Raw genomic sequence first — 27,754 nt, 5'->3', positions numbered from 1 at the left:
ATTAATCTCCATGTGGCCTTTGCTTACCTGTGATGCCCGGGTCTCTCTCTTCCTTGGTAGCTACATGCTGTCTCTCTTGTTACCCACTTTCTGTGCCTCTTCCCAGAATTCTCCTAGTCTGGTAGCCCTGCCTATATTTCCTGCCTGGCTACATCCTGTCTGTCCATTGGCCGAAACAGCTTCATTCATCAACCATTAAGAGAAACATGCATTCACAGCACACAGAAGGACATCCCCCATCACTGAAGATACCCAGTCTTGGAGGATCTTGGAAGCTGGGCTGCCTAATACTTGGATGGGAGGACACCAGAAAAGACCAGTACAATGAACAAATAGCACCATAGTTGAGCAAATCCTCTTTAAACTATAGGAAAATCAAACACAAGAGGAAAATAACATGTACAAAGGAATGATAAGAAATAGATCTGACTGGTCAGAAACTGTGCAAGCAAGAAGCAAGCATTTGTGAGTCTCCAGGTCCTCATCTTACAGAGTGAATAAAAACTCTCATCTCCAGTGCTCCTTGGAGAATGAAATTAAATATTTAAGAAGAGAGCCCATTTAAGATGGTGATGGGCACACCTTTAATCTCAGCACTCAAGAGGCAGAGGCAGACAGATCTCTGTGAGTTTGTGGCCAGTCTGATATACAAAGTGCATTCCAGGACAGCCAGGGCAGTTACATGGAGAAATCCTGTCTCAAATAAACAAATAAATAAGTAAATAATAATAATAAAGTAAGCAGAGTAAAGAGACAGTGCACCATTGGTGCAGCAATTGGCACAACACTAAGTTACCACCAAAGGTGAAGAATGCCAAAATTAAGGAATTTTGTTGCCAACTGACCTTTATTTTGCCAACAAAATTTTGGCAAGAAGCTCTTTAAGCAAAGGAAATAATATATCTTGGAAACTTAGATCTACATGAAGAAAGAGAAATATATTAAAGAGACTAAGTAAAGGTAAATAAAACATTGCTTTTTCTTTTATTTCTTGATCCATTTTTAAAATTTAAAAGAAAATCAATCTTATTTTACATACCAATACAAGTTCCCTCTCCCTCCCATCATCCCACTCCCTCAACCATCTCCCCATCCCACTAGCCCCATCCACTCCTCAGAGAGGGTGATGCCTCTCATGGGGGATCATCAAAGTTTGTTGCACCATTTGAGGCAGGACCAAGCCCCTTCCCCATATATCTAGACTGAGAGAGAATTCCTCCATAGAGAATGGGCTCCAAAAAGTCAGTTAATGCACTAGGGATAAATACTGGTTCTACTGCCAGCTGCCCCATAGGCTGCCCAAGCCCCGTAACTGATACACACATTCAGAGGGCCTAGTTCAGTCTTATGCACATTCCCAAGTGGTCAGTCTGGAGTCCACTTGCTCAAGTCAGCTGTTTCTGTGCGTTTCCCCAGCATGGTCTTGACCCCTTTGCTCGTTCCTCCTCCCTCCCTACAACTGGATTCCAGGAGCTCAGCTCAGTGCTTAGCTGTGGATCTCTGCTTCTGCTTCCATCAACTACTGGATGAAGGCTCTATGATGGCATTTATGGTAGTCAGTCATCAGTCTCATAATAGAGGAAGGGCATTTAAGGTAGCCTCTTTTTCTTAGTTTATCTACAAAAATCAGAAGTTTGTTCCAACTGGTAACATTAGTCACTCAGTGATACTTGCTAGTGTATTATGTAAAAATAAATAAATATACATATACATATTATACATGTATGTTATATATACATAAATACACATACTTACATGCTCATAGAAACATTAACTGACAGCAGTGACTGAATGAAGAGGAAGGAGGAAGGAGGATTCTTTTGTTGTTATACAGTGATCTCTTTCCTGTGAAATGGTACCATGTTTTACAGAAGTGAACTTGTAAACTCTAGAGCAATTACTAAAGAATTTAATAGAAAGTCCAGATGACCCATGGTGTACTATGAAAATTTTTTAACCAAATGATTCTTTAAAAAGAAATCTAAAACACTGTGTGTGTGTGTGTGTGTGTGTGTGTAGGCACACACATGAGTTCAGTGCTCATGGAGGCCAGAAAAGAGTGTTAAATCCCTTAGAGATGGAGCTAGCCAATATGTGTTCTGGAAACCAAACTTTGTTTCTCTGCAAGAGCAGCAAGTGCTGTTAGCCACTGGGGCATTTCTCTAACCACATGAAGCTAATTCTTATTTGGCAGAAACCATAGATTGTCCTACTGAGCTCCATGGGCCAGTGACTTGTGGTGTGCTGGTCTCTGATAACTGTGGCAGTGGCAGCAAATTACAGCCAGTTACATAACTGTGAGGGTAAACACCTCATAGCCCATAGTGTACTTTGTTGTTAAACCATGATGTGACGAGGTCAGCTGTATTAATTCTACTTGCAACCTACAACTTTCCAGCTTAGTAGTTGTTGGCTGGTGTATGACTTCATTCTAGTCAAGGAGTGTCTGTATAACTGATATCTAAGAAAGAGTAAATAGATTTTTAAAAACCGTAAAAGGTATAAGCAGTGTGGAAGACAAAAAGAGAAACAAGGAATGATGACAATGGAAAACTAATAAATAGATATTAATCACATTAATCCAATTATATCAACAATGAATGATTATTAATTATCTAAATGTTCCAGTTAAAAGACATGTTTAGAGTAGATAAAAATCCAAGGCTATGGGACCCGGAGAGATGGCTCGTTAGTTAGGCACCCTTTGCTCTTGCAAAGGACCAGAGTTTGGTTCCCAGCACCCATGTCATGTGACTCACAACCACCTATAACTCCAGCCTCAGGAGATCTGACTCCCTCTCATGACAGGAAGAAAGGATAAGCAGCTATGTTCATTTCAGACAGAGAAATTTCCAAACAAGGAAAGTTATCATAGACAAACAAGATTGTCGCATAAGAATAAAGGGGTCAGTTTGCCAAAACAGAGAAAATCATAATCCAAACAGGGTGGTGTTGAATTATGTGTGACAAAAAGTAATAGAACTATAAGGAGAGGTTGATGGGTTCCCATAGGCTCTTAATGCATCTGCCAAGACAGATCACATTCTGGGCCATAACATACATTTTAACAAAGTTAAAATAGCCAATCATATATCAAAATAGCTTTACCAGTAACTGATAAATGAGAAATCCCTAAAAGTGGGTTAAAGACTGATTATGGAAATATTTAAAAGATGTTGAGCCACTGGGCAGTGGTGGCCTTTAATTCCAGCACTTGGGAGGGAGAGGCAGGCAGATTTCTGTGAGTTTGAGGCCAGCCTGGTCTACAGAGCAAGTTCCAGGACAGCCAAGGCTACACAGAGAAAGCCTGTGAGAAACAAAACAAAAATATTTTTGAGCCAAATGAAAACAAAAATAACAGCATGTGTAGCTGGTATGCAAGAAAGCATTGCTTTGGAGGGAAATTTAGAGCATGAGATGAATGTATTAAATATCCAAAACCAGTCTTCTAAGTTTCCATCTTAAGAAATAAAATTACAACAAAAATTAAATAAAAATAATTTTAATGTCAATAGATATTAAACATATAATATAGATAGAGGAAATAAATCAAAGTTGAGTCTGCAGAAATCAATAAAACTGATGAATCTCTAGCCAGAATGAGATAGAATCAAGGAAAGAGGCCATGATTGCTAATTCAGGAAATGAAAGAGGAGTAATCAGTACAGACCCTGTAGACACCACAAGGGTAATAAATGAATGCTGAAAAACTCTGTGACTACATACTTGATAACCCAGAGGAAACGGAACAGCTCAGGCAAAGATATGAACTACCTAAACTCACACATGGAGGAATCTCTGGATCCAGCACAACCCCAATCAGTCCATATCTCCTGAACAACTTGAATAAACAATGAATAACCTTCTAGAACAGAAAGCAGCAGGCCAGATGGGTTCACTGTCGAAGTCTATTGGACAACAGAAACAATGCTGTCTTGGTTATACTCTGAGGCTGATATGAAAAAACAGATAAGGGAGCTGCAACACTGTCTGTTCTTCTGGAGAACCTGGGTTTGGTTCCCAGCACCCAGTTTGGATGGCTCAACCTACCTTTAACTCCAGCTCCAGGGACTCCAATGCCCTCTTCTGGCCTCCATGAACAACTGCATGCATGTGTTCATACCTGCACACCCATAAATAAACATAATAAATCTTTAAAAATATTTATAAAAATCGTAATGAATTTTGCAGGAAGCAAAAACTAAAAGCCAATGTCTTTTATAAAAATAAATGCAAGCCCCAACAATATGTTAGCAAACAGAATCCAATAATGTAAAAACAGAATTGTGTAAGGCTGATTCAACATTAAAAATCAATAGACAAAAGAAAAAACGTAATACGTTCATATAAATAATATGTAGAAAAGCATTTTAAATGTAAACTTATTCATACTGAAATCTCTGAGAAAGGGACTGTCAGTGCTGGTAGAGATTTGCAAGTGATCCAGATGTGTTGGTGAAAGACCCCAGGCGGGGGACTTTCACGGGAGGGAGACCCGAACCCAAGGAGTAACGAGACCACAAGCTTGGATGCAACAGCCAGAGGCTTTATTGATAATACACGGGTACCCGGGGCATCTCAGTCTCGGGAACTGAGAGCCCCGAGCTGGGGACTCAGGGGTCCTTTTATAGCAAAAGCGGAGTACAGAAGCAAGAAGCCTAGTTACAGGCCCCTGATTGGGCAATTTAAATGAGGCTGGGGCTCAGAACGAGGGCAATTGAGGTTTTGCTTAGAACTCAAATCTCGGCCTTGGCCCTATCTGAGGAACAATAGGTCTCTGTGCTTGCCCAATCTTGCTGGGCTGGCCATCTGGTCACAGAAGACACCCAAAGCCCATGTCCTTGGGCAGAGCTCCCTTCTGATAGCAAGGACTATTCAGCTGTGGGGGAAACAGAATTTTCCATGAGCCTCAGCTTGCCTGTGTAGGCTGGGCCGGGGTCTTTCATTGGAAGACTGCTCCTCCTGTTAAATCCTGAGATACACTATATGAACATCTTTATGGACAGCCTGATGGTACTTTGACAAAGAATACGGTAGAAAACAGTGTGTGATCAGGCCAGGGTCATGAGCTTTTCTGTCTCATGAAACATTGATTGTAGTGTTGGGGATCTGACACCTTCCTAGAAATCTGGAGGTGTGTTAGACTGTTTAAACCAACGGTCACGCCACTGTGCTGCCCAACACCACCTCTCCTCTTCATCTTCTCCACAGCGTCCTTCTCTGTTCTCAGTGACTGCTGCTCTACACCATCTTTCTGTGATACTGACGTTTATCACTCACAGATACGTGAGGATGTGTAGTACACATTATCTTGCTGTGTCAGGCTTATCTTATTTACTTAACATGATGATCTGCAGTTCCATCATTGTTGCTGCAAATGACAGGACTTCCTTCTTGGCACAGCTAAAAAGTATTCAACTGTGTACACAAACCACTGTCTTTACCCATTCACCCACTGACTGGCACCAAGGCTGGCTTCATAATTAAGCCATTGTGGATACTGTACCAACAAATGTGGGTGTGCAAATACCTCTTTTATTTTTGCAAATGTATTTTAACATATAAATGTTTTCTTTTATGTAGAATTTCTGTAATGTGTGGTAGTTCTGTTTTGTTCTACAGAGTTGCCATTCTGTTTCCCACAATGGCTGTAGGAAGTGACACTTCTACCCCAGTGCATACAAGCCTTTCCCCTTCTGATGGCAACCATTCTAACTGGGGTGGTTCTCATTTGCATTTCTCTGATCATTAGCAAGATGAAAAGTATAAAATATATTTGTTGGCCATTTGTATATTGGTTCTTAAGAAATGTCTGCTCAGATCTTTGGGCAATTTAAAAATTGTTTATTTGGCCGGGCGTTGGTGGCACACGCCTTTAATCCTAGCACTCGGGAGGTAGAGGCAGGCGGATCTCTGTGAGTTCGAGACCAGCCTGGACTACCAAGGGAGTTCCAGGACAGCCTCCAAAGCCACAGAGAAACCCTGTCTCGAAAAAACAACAAAAAATTGTTTATTTGTGAGTTTTTAGTGTCTAGTCTTTTGAGTACTTAACGTATTGTAGATATTAATCTCCTGTTGGATGGTGGCTTGATACCTCCATTTTTTTTCTCTGTAACTTCCCTGGCTGTCCTGAAACTCACTCTATAGACCAGGCTGGCCTGGAACTCACAGATATTCACCTGCTTCTGCTTTCTGAGTGCTGGGACTAAAGGCATGCGCCACCACCACCTGGTTGTTTTCCCATTCTTTCAGTTTGTTTGTGTTTTGTGTTTTGTTTTTCAAGACAGGGTTTCTCTGTGTAACAACTCAGGCTGTCCTGGAACTTGCTTTTGCAGATGAGGCTAGCCTGTAACTCAGAGTTCCAGCTGCCTCTGCCTTCCGAGTGCTGTGATTGAAGGCGTGTGCCACCACAGCCTGGATTTTAAGCTGCCTCTTAACACCATTATTTCTTTTCCTATACAGAGAAATAATCCATTTCCCTGTTTTTAATGTTTCCTATGCTTTTAGGATGTTTTCTGGGGAAAAAAAAAAAGATTTCCTATGCCAGCCCCTTGAAGTCTTAGTCATTTCATGCTTAGAGCCTCTGATCAATTTTTAACTGATCCGAGTGTGCACAAAGAGGGATCTGGGCCCAGGCTTCTGTGTATGTAGATCTAACCTTGCCAACTTTGGCACCATCATAAAAATTAGCATGCTGTATGGACACGAGTGATTTCGGGGATCTCTGTTCTGTTTCCAGTCATGTCCGTTTTATATGCCAGTGTCATAGAGCTTTGGGGATTATTTGTTTGTTTGATTTTTGAGACAGGGTTTCTCTGTGTAGCTTTGGAGCTCGCTCTGTAGACAGCCTGGCCTCAGCATGTTTTGTCATTTGGCACTGCGATGCCTCAGGTATCACTGGGATTGCTTTGGCTATCTTGTCTGTTGTGGTTACAAATGAGTTTTAGGATTGCTTTTTTTTATTTCCCCGAACAAAGTTGCTAGCATTTTGATGGGGATTACACTGAAAATATAGGTAGCTTTGGGAAGTATAATCATTTTAACAATATTAATTCTTGTCCACCAATAAGGGAAACTTTCCCACTTTGTTGTCTTCTGTACTTTCACCAGTGTCTAATGTTTTCATAGTATAGATATTTTCCTTCTTTGGATGGATATATTAATTTTTTAAACTTTCTTCCAGTATCTCTTTTGCCAAGTCCATTGCCGATGTGTAATATGCTGTTGTCTGGTTTTACGGTAGTGTTTTGTCTTGGGTTTGGGTTTTGGAGACAGGCTTGCCTTCACTCCCCTGCAGCTGGCATTATAGGTGTGCTGGGGCCATGGTGATGACTCTAGTCCCAGAATCTGGGAACTTGTGGGGGGTGGGAATGAGGCAGGGAACTGCAATTGCAAGGACAAACTGGGCTACACAACGGAATCTAATGACACAGCCTGAGGGAGGGGTGGTTGGGGGAGGGGGTCAAAAGAGCAAAATGATGCTGAGGTTTTAGTAAGTCTGACACAGAAAACGTTATTCCTGGTGAACTCGACACAACTACTCACTTGGATTTTATAAATTGCTTTTTAATTTCTATTTGAAAATGATTAAAAAAGCCATGTACCAGTAGATGACCTGTATTTGTCTGCCTTAGGAATCACCATGATGCTCAGAGTCCCACCTTCTGCCCCTGCTCAGAGCCTACTAAACAACTTTTCAGTGGTTTAGGGTCTTTAAAATAAAAGAATAGGACCCAAAAACATCACAGTCCCCAAACCGATTATACTTGTGGCACTGGGGGATTAAATTTAACAAGTCTTAGGCACTAACTGAGTATCTTGGGTATTTGTGGCAAATGTGTGAGGTAATGTGGCCCTCTTCCCCTATAAGTCATGGTAGACAAGGTAGTCCTTTTAGTGTATTTTTCTTCTCAAGTTCTAGAAAAGCCCCAAAGGTTGGGGACTGAGGCAGAGGGTGGGGGATAATGCAGACCCTTGCTAGTGCACATGTACAGGAGAATGCTCTGGTGCTTTACTTTTGAATATCTCTGGAATAACATATCTGCAGCCTTGAGGACAATTAGGCACTTGGGGCAGTCGGGCTAGTGGGAGTCATGGCTACCAGGATACCTTTCCTGGTTACTTCTTATCTAGCGCCTTCTGAGAATACTCATGGTCCATGACAGATCTAACGACCATCTGTCTGTTAAGACACCATGTTAGTCTTTAAACCGATGTTTTATACTAAAGGCAGGGGTCAGAGTTTTACAGTCAACCGACAAGCTATGTAACAAGAAACAGGATGCGTGCTCTCACTAGTTGCCTTCACTCCGTTCCCTCACTCATCTCTCTCTCTACTAACAGGGAAGCGCAAAGGAAGGGACAGGCTTCAGGGGTCTTGTCATTAGAGAGTAAAGAAAGACAGAGGCACACTGTCTCAGATTGGAGGCTAAGGAGTCACAGATTGAAATGCTAAAGAGGTTCTTGGGGCAGAAGATTCAAGTTTAAATGAGGAGATAATTTAATGCCATCATATAGTCTGGTAACTGGATACATATGTCAACATGATCAAGATGTAGATGGAGGGCTGATGTACACTATACTTATAAAGCAACTTTCCAGTTCTAAAAAATATGTTCAATTTACAGCATTGTCATAAACTGTGTAGCACCTGGGGTACAGTGTGAGTGCTGTGACACTATGCATGTGAGTGCTGACACTGTACATGTGAGTGCTGACACTGTGCGTGTGAGTTCTGTGACACTGTGCATGTGGTGTGACCAAGACACTGGAAATTCACTCTGGTTATCCCTCTGCACACTTCTGGATGGCTCAGTCTGTGTCACGAGGCTCTTGACCCTGAGCTGACACTTCTAGATAGACACCTAGATCAGGAATATGGAGCTGGAGAAATGGTCCATAGCTTAAAAGCACTGGCTGGTCTTCAGAGGTCCTGAGTTCAATTCCCAGCAACCACTTGGGGACTCACAACCATCTATAATGAGAGCTGGTGCCTCTTCTGGCCTGCAGCGATACATGCAGTCAGAACACTATATAAAATAAAGCTTAAAAAAAAAAAAAAGAAAGATCAGGAACATAAGGTAGGCCAACTTACTTGTATCTGTTTCCTAAGGTTTGTTCTGTAATCCACTTACCGGACCTCTCTCCCTATACTGCTATTCACTGCTTTACCAAGTCAACCTTAAGGAAACTTGGCCCGAGTGCTGTGATTCCGTACCAGCCTGCTATTCATACCATGGAACAGCAACAGGAACTCAAAGGTGCAGTGGGTACCAAATGGTGAAGTTCTCAGCTATTCTACTCTCAGAAGCCATTAGAGTTCAGCATGTCTACAGAATCATGGGGCATTTTCCCTGCGGTGGGAAAGGGCAGTGACAGCTGGCTCTGGAGAGCCGGTGTGCTCTGTATCCTGTACTTGGGGAAGGAGTTCACACGAATCTGTGGAAATGCTCCTGCTAAGCTGGTTCTTAGAGCTGACTTCTCCTTCCCCCTGCAGTTTACTTCGGTGGCTTGCTTGATGCTGACCTCGACTTCAGGCTCACCTGAAGCTAAGCTTAGTTCACTCCAGTATAGTGACTTAGGAGGTTCCTTTTGCCCTGTACTAAGGCTTTCAGCAGTTAGGAACTAAAACCCAGTTTGTCTTTCAGTACCAACTCAAGTGAACAATTCCCTCGGTCACTTATTTGTTTACAGTTCCAAGGGTTATTTCATACTGATAACACCTACAAATGGCCACCCATTTTCCTCCTGCTCCACAGATAAGATGTGAGCCGTCTCAGTGGAGGAAGCTGAAGAGCTTTGCCCTGAGATGTGAACCCTGATGTAAGGACCCCTGCTTAGACTACCTCTACCCTCTTAGTGCAATGTGACGTGCAAGCTTTCTCAATGGCTCCCCGTCACCTGCTATTCTTCCTTGACACTGCAGTACATCCCGGCTATTCCTGGATGACACCCATCCAGAGACGTGCTGCTGCTTTTCTTTCCCCAGCAAAGTTTGACGTCTTTCCTGAAGCACCATTTCCATAGCATGAAATGCACTCTCGTGAACCATGTGAATCACCATGTCCTAAGTTTCCTCGGCTGACATTCAGTGAAGTTCTATTGTGAACCTCTGTCCTTTCAGCTCAATGGAACGTGTGTCCCATGGCTGTCTGAGCCTGGCTTCTTTACTTAGTGTGTCTTTGACGTTCTTCTATGATGTAGCATCTGGTTATTTGTGGGTTCCTGCTGCTCTTGGCCCCAAACACCCTGCAAAGTGTTAGAACCAACTGATTCAAGTTCCAAGTGGCCTTCCTGCTTCATTGAGGCTTCTCTGGGGTTAGTTCTCAGTCCACCCCAGTGGTTTCTCCTGGGCTGTCCCCAACTCTGCCTTGCTCCCTGCTCTGCTTCGGGAGCTTGGATGTTTGTTTCCTGCCTCCTGCTCTGCCCTGGGTCCTTCCCTCACACCATTGCTCAGTTGCTCCCTCATTGTGTCCCGAGCTTTGTTGAAACATAGCCTCTTTACATTTACTGAAACAGCATTTCTTGTCATGGACTTGTCATGGCCTATACATCTGCCCATGCTTGGTCTCTTCAAAGCACTTAGTTCCTGAACTTGTATTTCTTGTATATTGACTTTTTAACTTTATTTTTATTTATGTGTATTTATGTTTTGCCTGCATGTCTGTGTGAGGATGCCAGCTCCATGGAACTGGAGTTACAGACAGCTGTGAGCTGCCATGTGGGTGCTGGGAATTGAACCTGGATCCTCTGGAAGCCAGTGCTCCAAAATGCTGATCCATTTCTCCAGCCCCAACATATTGACTTCTTAACAGAGCGGGGGACGGGGGCAAGTGTCTTTGTCTGTTTGGGCTGTTGAAACAAAACACCACACTCTGGGTGGCTCATACACAGAAATGACAGATTTGTAGTCTCAAAAGCCCAAGATCAAAGTAATGACAAAGCTGGTTTGTGGAGAGAGCCAACTTCCTGGTCCAGACGGCACCTTTGCTGCTGTGCCCACTGGTGAGTGAGGCTCCGACTTTCAGAAAGGCACCAATCCCATTCATCACTTCCCAAACACCCGAGGCCTTGCCTAATTCTACCACTTTGAGAGCTGAGATTTCAGTATTTAAGTTTTAAGGGAAAGCTTCCCCATTGTAACAGTCCCTAAGGCCCAACTTCGAGGGTTATGGGGGTGTACATCCTGGCTGGGAAATCTCGGGTCTTCTGTAATAAATGGAGTACAGGTACAGCACACGCTTCATAGCACGAGGACAAACATTCAAACACGTCATGGCTAGTGAAGAGCGGGACAGGGAGAACACGGGAACCATTATCTGTCTTCTCCGTGGGAAGATCTACTTGCTGAGGGAAGGACTGTCTCTCTGTACCTACAGGCCCTGCCCCACCGGCCTTGGTCCTCATCCTGGCTGACTGAACATCCTGACACGTTTTCTAGTCCACCCTTCCTCCCAACGTTCTCACCCTCCATTACCCCCCCCCACCCCATATCTGCACCCTGTTCTGCGAACCAGCTGTGAGGCCTTCCCTGGAAAGTACCCCATGGTTGTTGAAACTGTCAAAAACTGTGGAGAGATTGCTGTCCTTTCCAAACTAGTGCCACCATTTGTATGTGGCCGCCTCAGACTGCAGAGCGTCACAGGGTTCACATTAAATGTCATAAATGGAACCCCCTTAGTAAGGATAAGCAAGACTCCAGACCAGGCATTTAGACCCGTGTGTAGCACCTCCTCCCGCCTCATGCCACAGACAACATAAGACAGGCGAAGGGCGGAGCGTGGACAGAGGAAGGTGACAATGAGTGGGGTGACTGCCTGACAGCTCTGGAAAGACCTGGACTCCAGCCTTATTTCCTGTGTGTGCACACACAAGCCGGAAGACACGCTGCAGGAGTCAGGAGTCAGTTCCCCCCTCCATCATGTGGGTCCTAGGGAAGGAACCCCAGTTGTCACGCTTGGTGGCAAGTGCTTTTTTTTTTTTAAACCCACAGAGCCACTCACCACTTTATTTCCTAAAGAAAATTAAAAAGGTAATTTTCAGTGTGTGGGAGCAGTGCACATGTAAAACACTGATTTGAAAGTCAGCTTAAGTGACACAGGCTAGGCACTCAGAGTCACATAGCTTTGTTTACACCCCATCACTGCCACCACTCAGTGAGAGCTGGGCTTTGAACACAGGCCCCGCACATTACACTTCCACGTGCAGCTATCCAGGAGACCTCAGTGGGGAGGTGCTGCTGGATTCTGCGTGGCACAGCTCAGCTACTTCCCTCAAATGACTGTGTAGCCCAGCAGAGGGGGACTGTGGCTTCCCTGGGCAAATGTACTTGTTCTCTCCGCCACGCTGGCCAGGGTCACACTTTCTAGTAAGCATCTCTGTAGACGAAGCTGCTGCTTCTGGTCTCAGTGTGACGTGCTGGCTGGTGGCATGTCTCCTTACAGAGGCTGATGTTAAATGCCAGCTGCACTATGCATGGTGCTTGTGGAAGCAAATGGTTAATAGATAGCATGATTCTGGAATAGAGAAAACAGACCTTGTCCCATTTTTGAGTTGTGTTTGGTGTGTATTAGTAGTCATGAAAGAAAATGCTGTATCTAATCTTTGATCACAATTTGAAAAACTTCAAGAGCAACAATGCTTAAAGCATATACATGTGCTTTGTGATTTAGACACAGGTACTGGGACAATTGGTTTTAATGACATCTGATAAGGCAACACAAAGATCCTCTCTTATAAGCCAGATCCGCATTCCCGAACTGATAGAAAAGGAACAGTATTTTGTGAGATGTTAAAACACACCCAGAATATTCTTCCCAAAGTCTAAGTTTGAGGAATCTGTCCCCTCAAAATTATGAGCAGGGTATAACAAATGGAAACGGGTATTCTTTACTGTGTAACTTCATTTCTGGAACGTACTTAGTCTGAGGGAGAAGGGGCATGGGAAATGCTGCAGGTTCCAGTCTGAGGGTAGACTGGGTAAATGACTCTATTTGGGCAATTGTCTGATTTCCACAAATACTCTGTAACCAAGCCAATGCAGGGACAAACAGGTGACTAATCTTACTTTTCCAGTCCACAGTTTCTCTGGTGTTTACGTGGTCTGTGGTGAAAGCACGAGAGTGTGCAGGTGTGCCCGTGTACACACGGGCAGGGCCTGAAGATGATGGCTGCCTTCCTGTCTCTGCCACCACACAGTCTCTCAGTCAAACAGGAGCTCAGCATTTTGGCTAACTTGGTTGGCCACTGGGTGTTCAGGATCTGTCTACTGCTGTCCCCACTGCTGGGGTTACAGGCACATGTAGTAGCCTAGCCCAGCATTATATGCGGGTGCTGTTATTTAAACTCAGCAGGTCCACTGGCTTTCAGAGCAAGCACCCTTGCCCATAGAGCCATGTACCCAACCCCAGTCCAGAGATTTTTAAAAATAGAGGCATCCAACTGAAAGAACCCAGTCAGATCTTTACCTGAGTAGGTAATGGTAGAGATGGCGAGCCATCTCCCACAGCTGCATCCCTCCAAGTGAGACGAGGTGGCTAGTCCGGTCTCTTTGTGGTGGTACTACTATTCTAATTGTTTGGAAACTAACCTGTTGCATAAAAGTTTCAGTCTGCATTTTGAGGGCTGCCTCTCATTGCGAAGGAACCAAAACTAAGGCCTCCACTCTTGGATAGCATTTATTAGCACTGTAGTGGAGTCTCTCTTGAGGTCTCCCATTTATTTAAGGATATGTTATGGTTAGAGAAGCAACTTCATTGAGTTATTATATATGCGTATGCCCAACTATGACCCTTACTCAATCCAGGGACCTAATATTCACATCATGTTCACTGCCATTTAGTTTCTTATCCAAACATGCCCCCTTCCCCCCTTTTAAAATATGTGCCTTGACAGAGTGGGAAGAAAATAAAAAACAAAACATCAAGGGCTTGCTACAAAGGAGAAGCCTAGAAAAGATAAAATCCCCATGGCAGTTCTGCTCAGTTGCTGTCTGTGAGCGGAGGCACAGTGCTCACGCGGGCAGCATTCTGCCCAGTGGTGTCTTGGTCAAGATGGTGTGAAAGCCCTTGAGGTTTTCTGTGCCGGTTGGGAGGCGCTGGGAATCCATTTACGGAATCCACTCGATGTTCAGGCACCTTGCTATGAATGCAAACATATCCGAAACTTCTTCTATCACTTTGGCGGTGGGTTTCCCGGCCCCGTGGCCAGCCTTGGTGTCCACATGGATGAGTAAGGGGTTGCTCTGCTTCTGGCTGCGACCCACGATGTACTGGAGCGTGGCGATGAACTTGAGGGAGTGCAGCGGGACCACCCGGTCGTCGTGGTCAGCAGTGAGGAGAAGCATGGAAGGGTACTGGATGCCATCCGCCTCTGGAAGCTTCACATTGTGCAGAGGTGAGTACCTACAAAGCAGGGGTGCTTCTGTGAGGACGGTACCCAGAGCAGAGCGACTACAGAGAACACGAGGACAGTGCCGCACCAGGACCCGCGAGCTTCACCAGCTGAACCACCATGGAACAGCACATGAGGGCCACAGCGGCCTGTGCTGCCATTATTTAGGCCATGACTATTAAGGGCTGCTGGAAACTGGGGAGCTGGGTCATTAACCTTAAGGCTGTATAAGAAAGGGTGTCATGGGGCTGCTGACGTAACGGGACGGTTCTGAGTTTAACTTTCCTGTACTGTCTACACAGCTGTTTATCTCTTGCTGAAGGACTTGGAACCTGCAGTGTTCTCTGCTCCTCAGCAGCTCTCAGGGCAATGCTGCTGCTGCTGCTGCTGCTATAGGAAGGACACGCCTATCCTCCGGGACTGGATGCTAATCTGCACACTGAGGAGGCAGGCGTGGTTCTCAGTCTAGCCCAAGATACTACGTTTGCCAAAGGAGAGAAATAGGAGACGCGTTTGAGGCAGATGGTAAGTCTAACTGGTGAGTGGATTAAGAAGGGTTTTAAGGAGAGAAGAATTTCGTGAAAGAATGATTGACAACAGTTTAATGAGAGGAACATCTAGGTATCTTTTCTTTACATTTTGCCCATTTTTCACAGTTCTGCACTAATGGATACAGTCATTTGTGTCAGTACAGACTGAAAGTATGAAGTGTGAAAACAGCATAAATTCTGCTCAACTGATCATGTGAGGTCCAAGCGGTCTGAGGCTTAGTTTCCCATTGTAAGGGAATAGACAGCAGCGGGCCCGTCTACCAAGCCCCACATTAGGTCAGTTTGCTGCAGCGTGGAAACCCTGCCTATTATAAGTTCAGAGGTTTTGCAGGGAGAACAACTCCTGGAAAGCTACAGGGACACTCCCAGGACCCCTGCCCGGCCCTCTAGCTGACGTGCAGGGCTGAGCGCTGTGCTTACTCACTAGCTGCAGGTACAAGGAAGGTTCAGTCCTGGATGAGCAACATCAGAACACTGAAATCTGAAGTAAGACTGCCATAAATTCTTCTAGAACCTTCTCTCCCCTTTGAAACTACTTAAAGAGCATAAAATGCTGTGGGACATTTAAAGGTCTTGGTCCCCCAGGTGCACATCTCCAGTCACTCTGAATTATGGCTTCTTTGGACATAGGTACACCAGTAAGCACCAGTAAGTAACCACAGTGTTCAGTTAGTTTTTTCCCCTTTGAGAATAAAATGTAGTTGTTTCAAAGCATTTAATTAGACACTTCAGATGAAGTTCTAAGGAGGGAAGTTAGCTACAAAGAAACCCAAAAATGACAAACTAAAAAATGTTTTGAATCAAAATTTATGATTTTTCTTAGAAGACTGCCATGGGAAATGAGTTTCTTGTGTCAGCCTGAAGGAATTCCTAAATACAGCTGATGAATAATCTATAAGTGTTAATGTGGGACTCGAATAGCTACAGACGAGGAAAATGTCTCGTTCACTCACTGATAGCCCCAAAGCAGTCGAGGGTTATGAATAAAAGAAGTGTATAAACTAATGCATCTAGTTTCAAATATTTGTGGGTACACAGAGCTTTGTGCTCTTGTTTAAGAAAGGCAACTGTCACTGGTGACATACGGTTTTATACCATTTTCTATGAATTCCTGGTCCCCGCAGTAACAAAAGACTACAAGTACAGAACAAAAGACTCATGTGGCTCTCATGTCACCAGCAGTGTGGACTGCCCTGGCTCAGCTCTCTGCTCGCAGTGTCTCAAGGCCATTAAGGTGTGAGCAGTCGCACTTCCGTTAACACTGGGAAAGAATTATAGCCTCTGGTTCTGAGTGGAATTCAGTCTCACACAGCTAAGAGCTGAGGTCTTCATTTCTTCATGGCTATGAATCATAGTGGGTCTCAGGTCCTAGGGGACCCTTCTGCCACCTGAAAAGTCCCTTCACAGCATGACCTACATAAGTGTGACAGGAATCTTAGATAATGGAAAACGGTAAACCTAGGGGATTGGCTGTGGCTTGGTGGCAGAGCACTTGTCTGGCACGTGCAAGGTCCTGGATTCAACCCCAGCACTGCCGATAAACAGAACCTGGGGGAGACAGGAGAGTGCGACCATCTCTGTGGCTCTGCTGTAAATTATATGCAGTCTAAACACCTAATGCCAATCCTGCTGACAACGGTCACTATTAAGACAGCAGATTTTGAATAGCATATAGGCAAATGTTAACGAAAACATACTTGAGAAGCCATTCGAAGTGTTGTTTGCTGTCTGAGCACCCATAGTCCGTGGTCCAGGCATGACCAATGGTAAACTTGTGGAACTTCAGCATGTCCATCACTCCAACCTGGGCAATTACACACCCGAAGAGGTCTGGACGTTGATTTGCACAAGCAGCTAAAATCCAAGAGGGAAAAAAAAAGGGGAAGTTGTTTATAATTAAACACCTAGATGAACCAGTACTTCATATCTTCAGGACGCTGGTTGTTTCATCCTTGGAACACAAGCAGTTTTCAGAAATGGTTCAGGCATGGGTCCTCCCACCAGCCCAAGGGAGAAGGTGGGTCTTACCAGTAACAGAGCATTTACTTCCCAGTGTGCATCGGTGGTGGATGCCCTGGTACATTACTCGATGGCCTTCTCCTATGCAACCTGCTTTCACAGGTGATGGGGTGTGAAGGAACTGGATCAGATCCTGAAGCAGTTCAGCACAGAGGTGAGGCTGAAATGCAGCTCTAACCAACTCTGGCACAGCCTACCTGTTTTCACATGTTTTATTACTGCTTTTTAACAGATAATCTACTGACTATTTGACAGGTTCTATTTCCCAGTAACTAAAACCAAATTTACTGGGCAAGACGACTAAATGAGACGTTGAAACCAAGCATAGCAATTACTGTTGCTAAAGGCGAGGTGCCACGAATGGAGGGCGCCCTAGTCCCCTAACCAGTGAATGGAGGGTGCCCTAGTCAAGTAACCAGCGAATGAAGGGCGCCCTAGTCCCCTAACCAGGGAATGGAGGGTGCCCTAGTCCCCTAACCAGCAAATGGAGGGTGCCCTAGTCCCCTAATCAGCAAATGCAGGGTGCCCTAGTCCCCTAACCAGCGAATGCAGGGTGCCCTAGTCCCCTAATCAGCGAATGCAGGGTGCCCTAGTCCCCTAACCAGTGAATGGAGGGTGCCCTAGTCCCCTAATCAGCGAATGCAGGGTGCCCTAGTCCCCTAACCAGTGAATGGAGGGTGCCCTAGTCCCCTAACCAGGGAATGGAGGGTGCCCTAGTCCCCTAACCAGCAAATGGAGGGTGCCCTAGTCCCCTAATCAGCAAATGCAGGGTGCCCTAGTCCCCTAACCAGGGAATGCAGGGTGCCCTAGTCCCCTAACCAGTGAATGCAGGGTGCCCTAGTCCCCTAACCAGTGAATGCAGGGTGCCCTAGTCCCCTAACCAGTGAATGGAGGGTGCCCTAGTCCCCTAATCAGCAAATGCAGGGTGCCCTAGTCCCCTAACCAGCGAATGCAGGGTGCCCTAGTCCCCTAATCAGCGAATGCAGGGTGCCCTAGTCCCCTAACCAGTGAATGGAGGGTGCCCTAGTCCCCTAATCAGCGAATACAGGGTGCCCTAGTCCCCTAACCAGTGAATGGAGGGTGCCCTAGTCCCCTAACCAGTGAATGGAGGGTGCCCTAGTCCCCTAACCAGCAAATGGAGGGTGCCCTAGTCCCCTAATCAGCAAATGCAGGGTGCCCTAGTCCCCTAACCAGCGAATGCAGGGTGCCCTAGTCCCCTAACCAGTGAATGCAGGGTGCCTAGTCCCCTAACCAGTGAATGCAGGGTGCCTAGTCCCCTAATCAGCAGCCATGGAGGCCCTTCAAATCTGCATGGCAAGGAGCCAGTTAAAAGATCTAGACTATTCCTGCCTCTGGCAAAGAAACCACAGTCCACGCCATATTCTGATGCATCACGTTAATAGTACAGAAGTCCGAGTCACTCCCTTAGAGGCCGGGGGCTCTCTTGGAAGGTTAGGAATGTGCAAGCCTGGCCTGAGCACGCCTGCATCTCGATGCAGCTCAGTCTTTGTGGGCTCCTCAAAGGATCCGACCTAAGACAGATAAATCAAAACCACAGTAGACTAGTGGGTGAACCAGTAGAGGACAACACAGATCACGTGGTATCTGCAATGTTCTCCTATAAGTCTTTGACTCCCCTGTGGTTCTGTTGAGCCTCTTCTCTGTAGTTCAGAATAGATCCAGAATGAGACTACTCATCTTCCAGAGTCACAGCTCTGGCAAGCCAGTGAGGTCTCTCAGCTGTTCAGCTTCTTGGCCCCAACCTTCTGCCCATCTGCACAGGACTCCCAAAACTTCAGCAGAGTGAGAACTCAGGCTGCATTCGAAGTTTGTGCTGTCTGGTTTGGTCTTGGGACACCTACCTTGCTCCATGAGGACATGAGCCTCTGTCACCTTTCACCTGAACAGCCCGTTAGCCTGCGGGCCTAGGTTTATGTCTGACTCTTCTGAACAGAAAAAAATTTCTGTGAAGACAGAGACAGCTGTCATGCCTAACACCTGAAGACATGCTTGGCATTTCTTGAGGTCTAATAAAATTTGTGAGCTGCCCAATGTGAGTCAAAAGAGTCCAACTTGGGCCCAATGGAAGATCAGGACGTCACCTCACACAGCCCCACCCTTTCCTAATTTACACAAATAACTTTGGACAACTATAGTTTTATATTCATGAGCTAGCTGTGTACTTTTTAGCAGTGCCTGAGATTTACTCTGTCCTCACACATTTCAGGAAAACACTTTACTGTCTTGGCCTACAAAGTGTTTGCCTAAACGACCATGTTCTACTGGGGAAAAGCATAAGCACAAAAATCCATGTTTTGACATGTTCCACATGTTTCAAAGATAAACAACATTCAACCCTGAACTCCAAAGAACAGTGGATTGAAACTGTCATGTGTTTGTGCTGTTTACACATGTACCAGGGAACAACCTTAAACACACTGGATGAGGACTCTGCCTGCCATGCACGCGTTCATGAGTGTGCCAAGTGCTACTGAGAGAACCAAGAGTAAAATTTCACTAGCCATGGAATTAGAAAAGTTCCAGGTTTAACCAGGTATCTCTAGTCATCCTCAGTGTTGAACTCTAAGATGCGGACAGTAACAGCACATCTACCTCACTAGGTACTCAGCAAGTGTGAGGCATCCATACCGACCACTCCCTTCATTTCGGCATTACTAACGAAAGTATGGGTTCCTCGTGTGCACCCATCTCTGTGCCCATGGCATTTAGCATTTCACAGCATAGGTTTGAAGAAACAAGGCTCCCATCCCACTAGGTCTGAGTGGTGGTCAGGTTCAGCGAGGGCTGCCCAGCTGTGTCTCCGGCTCGTACAGAGTAAAGCTGTCAGGGCAGGCTGAGTTTACTCAGCACCATGAAGGCTCAAATGCAACTGAGTTTCGCTCTCTCTGAACTACTCCCATCTGTGATGCTCGGGGAACAATGTGTGAAAACCCTTATTGGGCCAGCTAGTGAGTGCGTGAATGAATGAAGGCAGCTCTCACCCACTAAGAGGCCCCCGTTGGAGCCTCCGTTGATGGTAAGTCTCTTGGGAGACGTGTAGCCTTCTTTGACGAGATACTCAGCAGCACACTGAAAGTCATCAAAGCAGTTTTGTTTGTTGGCCAAGATACCACCTGCAAAGTGAAAAGACAATGAAAAACATGAGCTACGTGGAGGTTTCCACTGCTGACCAACGTCAGCAATGGCTGCTTAAGCCACACTGACTGAAATGCCTCAATTTAACTTTTATGCACTACAGCACCACAGCTACAAACCCATATGGTGAATTTGTATTTTATCAACAGATTGTACAACTTTTGGGGAAAAAAATGATCTGTTCTGTGTGAGAAAGGGAACATAAAAAGAATCACTGCTCTGAGAAGCCGAGTGAGAAACAGACCACCAGTCTGCTGAGCTCCACCTAGCGCGAACCAGCAGCGCTGGTGACAAGGGCTGCACATGCTTCCTGCCCTGGAGAACTCACCCTTCCTCTGTGCGGGGTTTTAGAGAGAGATGGTCCAGGTGTGCTCAGCCACTAATTTAAAGGGAAAGCTGGGGTTAGGAGATGCTGGAACAGAGCACACTGGGAACTTCTGACTGTCACATGTCTCCCCAGGGACTCATCTGAGCATCATCTCCTATCACCTGGATGTAGCCCCTTCCTATATGCAAAGCCAAAGAAATCACTCAGCATGCAGGTAGAAGTGAAGGCCTCACAGGAGCAGATGTCTGAAGTAACTGCCTCAGCGTGAACAAAGAGCAGACCCAGAGCTAATTAGATATTCAAGATTAACCACTTGTGCAGAAATTCAATTAAACATGAAGCAGCGCTACTGAAAGAATTTTTTTCACATCAAAACAAATGTTATTAAGATTTTAATAAGCAATTACCGGTGAATTAGAACAGCTAGGATACTTAGTTTCCAGGAACAATACCATTTGGTGTATACGTCTATTTTTAAAAGTGCATTACATTTTAAGCTCAACGAACAGAGTGAGAATTAGATGCATCAATGTTCTGCACACCGGGCTATAACTGGAAAAAGGTTCCCTTCTGGTCCTTCATTGACTTTCTGAAGCAGTCAAAAAGTTCCTTAGCTTCAGTCAAGCTCTGACTTGCCTACTCTCAAGGCTTTGGATGACAGTTGGTCTAGTTAATGAAAGAGTGTAGAATTAGACCAGGGTCAAAGCATCCTCCCTATTAGACCACAGGGTCCACTCTCCCAGAGGGAGAATCTGGGAGCTGGAGCTGGCCTCAGGATCATGATCCTTGGCCGGGATATGTGTGTGAATAACTACCCAGAAAATTAGATGAGTCAAAGGGACTAGTCTTAGCCTATGAATTTGAGATGTAAGTCAAATTTATGCTATGTGTACACTTTCTTTTCCTTTGTTCAGCTTTCTTTTCATATCAAAGTATGTATTTAGTGTTATTGAGATCCATCTACATCTACTATCAAGTAAAAATCATATAGTCACTTCTATGTTGTTTCAAATATAGTGATGACGGGGTATGTTAGAAGCACTCAGTCCTGCTATGATGCTTCTGCAGTTTGGGTTATGTCAGGGAGTCCATGAGTCTGGTCACCATGTTCAGGCCCTGCCTTAGCATATCAGTACCCACAGGCACTTAGAGCAAACAATCCTTTAATACGTTCACTCTTGTTCCTGAACTGATGTGGGAAACCAGAGCCCTAGGCCTTGGAGGGTGGAGAAGAACGGTCTCATGTTCCTGCAGTGACAGAAGATGCTGATGACAACTCCTAGCTCTAGGGACCACTTGGCCATGTTGTAAATGACGGCAGACTTTGGGAAATGTGAGGCTGGAGGGAGAGCTGTGTATGCTCTCCACCACCAGCAGCGAATAGACCACAGCAGGTGAAGGACAATTCTGCTTGCATGGAAGTCTGGGCAAGGTGTGGGAGGCTCCGAACAGAAAGAATGAAGAGACAGGGCTTTAAATGAATGACTCTCAACAAAAACCCAAACCTGGTTGGCCCCCAAGGAATGAAGCTGGAACTAACTAGTACACATGCTCCATGAGGCCAGGAAACAGATACAGACAAACCGGAAAGGAAAGGGGCTAAACCCTGGTGTCTAAGTTACTTAGCCTCCCTAGCACAACGCGAGGACTCACTGGCAGCCAGGATGGGCACACACTGAGAGCAGGAAAGCCACAGGCCAGTTCCCTGAGCAGAACCTGGACTGCCTTGAAACCTCTTTTGAGATAGCCAGATAATGCCAAACTGAAAAGCAAGGCCATCAGGAGGCAAACTACAAACCAGAAGCCTCCACAGACCTCCTACAGCACCTCAGGTGCTGCCAAAAAAACCAAACATTCCGGTATGTCTTATGAGGATTATGTCAGGAAACTGCGCTTCATTAATCTAGACCACGAAGGAAAGTAACAGATGAGAGCTGTTTTCACTGGAAGAGTGGAGTGTGAGGAGACTGAGACGGGCTCTCACTGCTCTGCCCCAGCTATTCAATCACGAAGGTCAGCATGACCTGAGCTGAGTCAGCCCAGACTCTGGTTCTGCAGAGAAAGCGCCCACCTTTATGCCACGTCTCTCCATATTCACCACCGCCTCTGATGTTAGCCACTGCGAGGACGCCGCCCATGTGTCTCACGAAAATGAGCCTGGACACACTGAGAAACGGTGAAGACGGTTTAATCTTCCCGCAACTGCCAGCAAGCACCAAGACTCCTCCCTCCACCTCACGGCAAAGCTGTATCCCAAGAACAATCCATGCAGCACAGCACCCCAACAGAAGCCCGAAAATGTTATAATACTTGATTAAAGTGATAGACGTGTAACTTCTGATTACTGTTTGCCTGCAAACTCATACATGTTCATGAACAGTATATTTCACTTTTCTACACGGGTAAACAGTCCCCTGTGCCATTCATAATGCAGACATTATATAGAAACAATTGTCATGTTTATGTTTTAATAACAGTGACGTCTTTCTTTTAAAATTGTTTTGCTGTGAACTCTATTTCTGATGCTGTCTTTCCTTTTATGAGAGGTGAGGGAGGGGTCACTGGGGAGAGGAAAGGGAGTCAGAGTGAGGTAGATACAATTAGATTCACCATAACCAATTAGCCAAAATGACTTGGAGATTTGGTCCTTTATATTTTCAGGCATCTCTAATGGGTCTCTCTTGATTCCTAGCCTACAGGTCTAAAATGAATTCACTGTACAGATGGACAGACTGCTAGCTTTAGACATGGTAGATCCACCCAGGGACCCCTCGGATGAAGGGAACGTGGGACAGAGTGCACACATCCTGTTACTCCTTGATGAATCATGTGTCACCATCCCTGACGTAAACAGCACTCTCACTGGAAACTGTATATAAAGAGTGGCAAACAATGCCACATTTACGTTAATCTAACAGATACTGACTAGCTCGAGTTTCCAGATAACTGCCTCAGAATCAACATGGCCTGTAACTGGACCACTGAGATATGACTGAGATAGGCGATGTGCCCTCAGGAGTGCCACCCTGTGACCACTGGAGTCCACATCATGAATACTGCTCTGCATTATGATTTTATACAAGAGCTCCCTTGTTCTGCCAACCAAAGCAACAACCAACTCCTTGGTCTAGTCCAGCCTCACTTAAAAGATTCTGAGGACACAGGACATCTTTAAACACATTAAATCTAAACTAATGAGCAGTTTCAGCTATTGAATGTCCAAAGCAAGGCAACAACTTCCATATAGTCAGGTTTAGGATGGCTGGGTGATGGGGACGAATTAGCATGTCCCAGTCACCATTAGCCCACAAATAGAAAGAATCCTGGTGAGTCGGAGAACCAGATGTCAAATGAGGCACTATTACCACTGCTGCTGGATGTACCAACTCCTTTTATTAAAAATACTCAAAGCAAATTCCATTTCATACTAGGAATGGGACACTGAAGTTGTAAAAACCTGACAGAAGCTATTTAAACATAAACAAATAATAGCAATGGACCTATGTAGCTATAAGCATTCATTATCTGAGAAACAATCATAGGACAGTTTAAAATGGGTGAGCCATTGGAGTACTCATAAAATGTATTTATGGCTAAATATGAACACAGTTGTCTTTTCTGATTAAAAAATTATCTAGAAGGCATTGCTCTGAAGAGCTGCAGAGGAGAGAGTCATGCTAGCCAATGGCACGCCCTGAGGACAGGAGTGTCTTAAGACCTCAAGTGATGGTAGACTGCACAGCTATTTCTTGAATAATCTTTCCTATTGAAGACATCAAACAATAACAACAATAACGATGGCTGGCCTGTAAAGGTTCTACAGTTCCTAGGCAAAAATTCAAGATGCTATCTAAAAGTCCTGCCCCTCTAAGAAACACCAAGCAAGCAAGAACCTCATGACTTAGCAGACCCCGCTATGTGCAGAAGATCACATGAATGCCAAATGCCCCGCACTTACCTGTAGTTGGGTGTGATGGAGATGTTGAAGCCACCATAGCCATATAAGAAAGCAGGATGTGAGCCATCCAACTTTATGCCTTTTTTATGCACAATAAACATTGGAATCTTAGTGCCATCCTTGCTGGGGTAGAAAACCTACAGCAAAGGAAAACAGAAGCCCTAGTTACAGCATGATGAGGAAAATACACGCAGGATTTTACAGGTCAAAAAGAAAAGTTACTGAATTCTCTGTTCAACACATACACAGCATAGTGAAAATCCAGTATCTCCGAAGGGCGCATGTCACAGTGAGATATGTTTTCATTTCACACAGACAGAGCCTCGTTAGCTAGGCGCTCTTGGGAAGGCTGCTCACCTTCCTCAGTGTTAGCCCACCATGTCCACCATGCTCATCTCAGAGCCTTCATGGAGCCCACCAAAGAGAACAGGCATTCAATCCACTGCTGCTCACCCCCTCAGCCCTGGAAAGTCACACTCTGCCCATCAATTTAATCTAAGGTGACTTCTTGTCTTGAAGACAAATTTCATGTTCAACTTCCTCTCTAAAGGTCAAGACACTCAATATGTTTTCATTTTTCTGTGTTCAACTATTAAACAAATGTTAGTGGAACAAAACAGGTTAGCTTAGAGAGCTGGCAGTGACATCATGGAATCCTATTATTCTTGGCTAAACAAAGCCATTTTCTCAGTGCTGGTAATTAAGCCTCATAAGCCTTTTCTAAATCTGAGCCATCTAGGGCAAGTTCAGTCAACATTTCCATATTCATTACTTTTGGGATAAAGGATTAAAAGAAAAGGATAAGGAAGAGAACATTAAATGCTACTCAAGCGATAAGGAACAGACTAAGTGATAAGCTACAGACAGCAGATAAACAAAAATGCTGTAAATAGCTTTGTCTTTGAGCAAACACAGTATTTTTACCCCAACTGACATTGGGAAGCAGCCTGGCTCAGCTGGGCTGGAAAAATCCTGCTGACCTTGTTCACACTGGAGGGCACTGAGCGTCTAGTGGTCCTCAACCTGTGGGTCTAGATCCCTTTGGGGGTCACATATCAGATATCCTGCATACCAGATATTTACATCACCATTCATAACAGCAGCAAAACTACAGTTATGAAATAGCATGGAAATAATTTTATGGTTGGGGTCACCACAACACGAGGAACTTTAGGAAGGCTGAGAACCAGATAATCTATGCACTTTATAGAGTTACTGCATCAGAAACTTCTTAGGGCACAGTTCTGTACCAGAAAGCTACCCCCAAGTCCTCGGAAACCAACAGGGAGCAGAGAGAGAGGACTGGGCAGGATGGGGCTTAAGAGACAAGTGTTACAGGGTAGTGGCATCCTAGTTGAAATTATTTTGTCAACTTGACATCACGTTAGGGTCATCTGGGAAGAGGAACCTCAGCTGAAAAAACAAACAAACAAACAAACAAACAGAACAGACTGTCCACATTGTGTAGGAGGACCCGGCTCACTGTGGGTGATACCACTGCAGGGCAGCTAGTCCTGCATGGCACCAGAAAGGCTGAGCACGCCACAGGGAGCCACACGGAGCAAGCTGGTAAGCAGCACTCCTCCATGGCTCTGCTGTGGTTTCTGTCCGGAGCTCCCTGATGGCTTCCCTCAGTGACAGACTATGTGGAGGCCAAACAAACCCTTCCACTCCCAAGCTGCTTTTGGCCATCGTGTCTTCAGCACAACAACAGGAAGCAACTAGAGTGTGGCAAGTACTCATCTGGTTTAAACAGATTCTCTTTAAATTTGTCACTAAAAAACTGTGTTTCTAACTGTGGAAAGAACTACTGCGGAGACATGGACTAGATCTGGCAGTTTATGAATCACGGACGAGGCTCTGCAGGTTTTAAATCAGTCAGAGGGGACAGTTTTGTGTAAAGTTACTTTGGCTTGGACAGTGAGTACAGAGGAGGAACCACCCGAGAAGCCCTGGCGTCCACGGAAGAAAGGAGGGAACAAAGGAGAAGTGTGTCACATCACAATGCAAACATCTGTGCAAAACTTAAGTGTTCCCTCCAGCTATGCACAACTGCATGAACTGTCCCCAGTCCCTGTCCAGCTGACCCTCCCTCAAGCTCTGGGCTGTCACTCAGGCAGGTGAACAGCTGTTCCTCTCTTCAGACTCTCACTTTCTCCCAGTGTGCAACATTTCAGCTCCCCCACAGCTTTCCCTGCCATTGCCTAGAGTTGGCTGACCACCCCCAATCTCACCGGGCTCTAGGACTAAAGAATATGTCTGAGTGTTGTGAAAAGCCCAAACAAGCCCCACATGGCTTCAGTGAAGACCCTTAACCATGATTTAACTTGGTTCTGATGCTACAATAACGGTATAGAAAAACCTTGTAAAAAGTCGATTTTAATCTTAAAATACACACGCACTGCTCCTTTTCTACCAATAACTGAGCCTAAACTAAAGCCCAATTCACCATTTTGGGAACTGGCATTAAAAGGGCTGGAGAGATGACTCAGTGGTTAAGAGCACTGGCTGTTCTTTCAGAGGACCTGGGTTCAATTCCCAACACCCAACACTGACGAGAGTCTGTAACTCCAGTTCCAGGGGACCTGACAACCTCTTCTGGCCTCTGAGGATGCCATGCACACACAAGGTGCAGAGACATACATACAAGTAAAATACCTACAATAAAAACTAACCCCCACCCCCAAGAGAATCGTCCAGGCATTTAGCATCTCGCACTGGCTTCCTTTTGAGATCACTTTGCTAGATTAGGAAATGCCAACAGACTCCTCACCTCACAAACACCACCAAACACCCTGCGTTAAGTCTATACTGGGGGTTTCATGATCCTTCTTGATTGGAAGTGAGTTCTATGAAGAACTATTTTATGCTTCAAAGGGCATAGGGCCCCCAGACCTGCAGACTTGGTGCATTTCCTGGCTACTACTTGCCTAGGCAATCTATCAGTTTCAAAGCTCTTAGGACATTCGATCCTTTGTCTGATTTCCTTGTTCTTTCCTTCCCAGTTTGGGATTCCTGGTCAGCCCTGTGACTGTCACTAATTCCTGAAACCCCTTCATTCTTATCTGAATCCACAGCTGAACACCCAGGGCATGGCAGTCACTTCATCACAAATTAGCAACATGAGCTTAACCGGGCCCTGAAATTGTGCAGTGATGCTCCTGTCTCCATGTGAACTCCATGCACGTCTTTCCATACGTCTTTCCTACACATCTCCTTATGCCTGCCCCTGTCTACCACCATCCAAGGAGAATCTGGAGTAACTGCCTCCAATCCCTTCACTCTGTTACATTCTCATCACCCACACTGGCATCTCTACTTCCTTCTGCATCTGACCTATCTTTTCAGAGG

At 45.2% G+C, this 27,754-nt stretch overlaps 1 protein-coding gene across 1 annotated transcript in view; it reads right to left on the bottom strand.

Moving 5' to 3' along the window:
* Nucleotides 1-12,678: 12,678 nt before the first annotated feature.
* The window catches only part of LOC101830423 (prolyl endopeptidase), a 100,681-nt gene continuing 85,605 nt past the window's right edge, over nucleotides 12,679-27,754 (bottom strand). Inside the window, exons 11-15 of the mRNA XM_040733175.1 lie at nucleotides 24,404-24,540; nucleotides 22,517-22,611; nucleotides 19,964-20,095; nucleotides 16,640-16,796; nucleotides 12,679-14,402 (exon numbers count right to left, since the gene is read on the bottom strand). Of these exons, the coding sequence (XP_040589109.1) occupies nucleotides 14,108-14,402; nucleotides 16,640-16,796; nucleotides 19,964-20,095; nucleotides 22,517-22,611; nucleotides 24,404-24,540 (816 nt within the window). The 3' untranslated portion in view covers nucleotides 12,679-14,107. The remainder of the gene's footprint in view (nucleotides 14,403-16,639; nucleotides 16,797-19,963; nucleotides 20,096-22,516; nucleotides 22,612-24,403; nucleotides 24,541-27,754) is intronic.

This window comes from Mesocricetus auratus, unplaced genomic scaffold (genome assembly GCF_017639785.1).
Source record: "Mesocricetus auratus isolate SY011 unplaced genomic scaffold, BCM_Maur_2.0 Super-Scaffold_100029, whole genome shotgun sequence".
NCBI lineage: Eukaryota > Metazoa > Chordata > Mammalia > Rodentia > Cricetidae > Mesocricetus > Mesocricetus auratus.
This window is presented reverse-complemented; position numbering and strand designations above follow the sequence as displayed.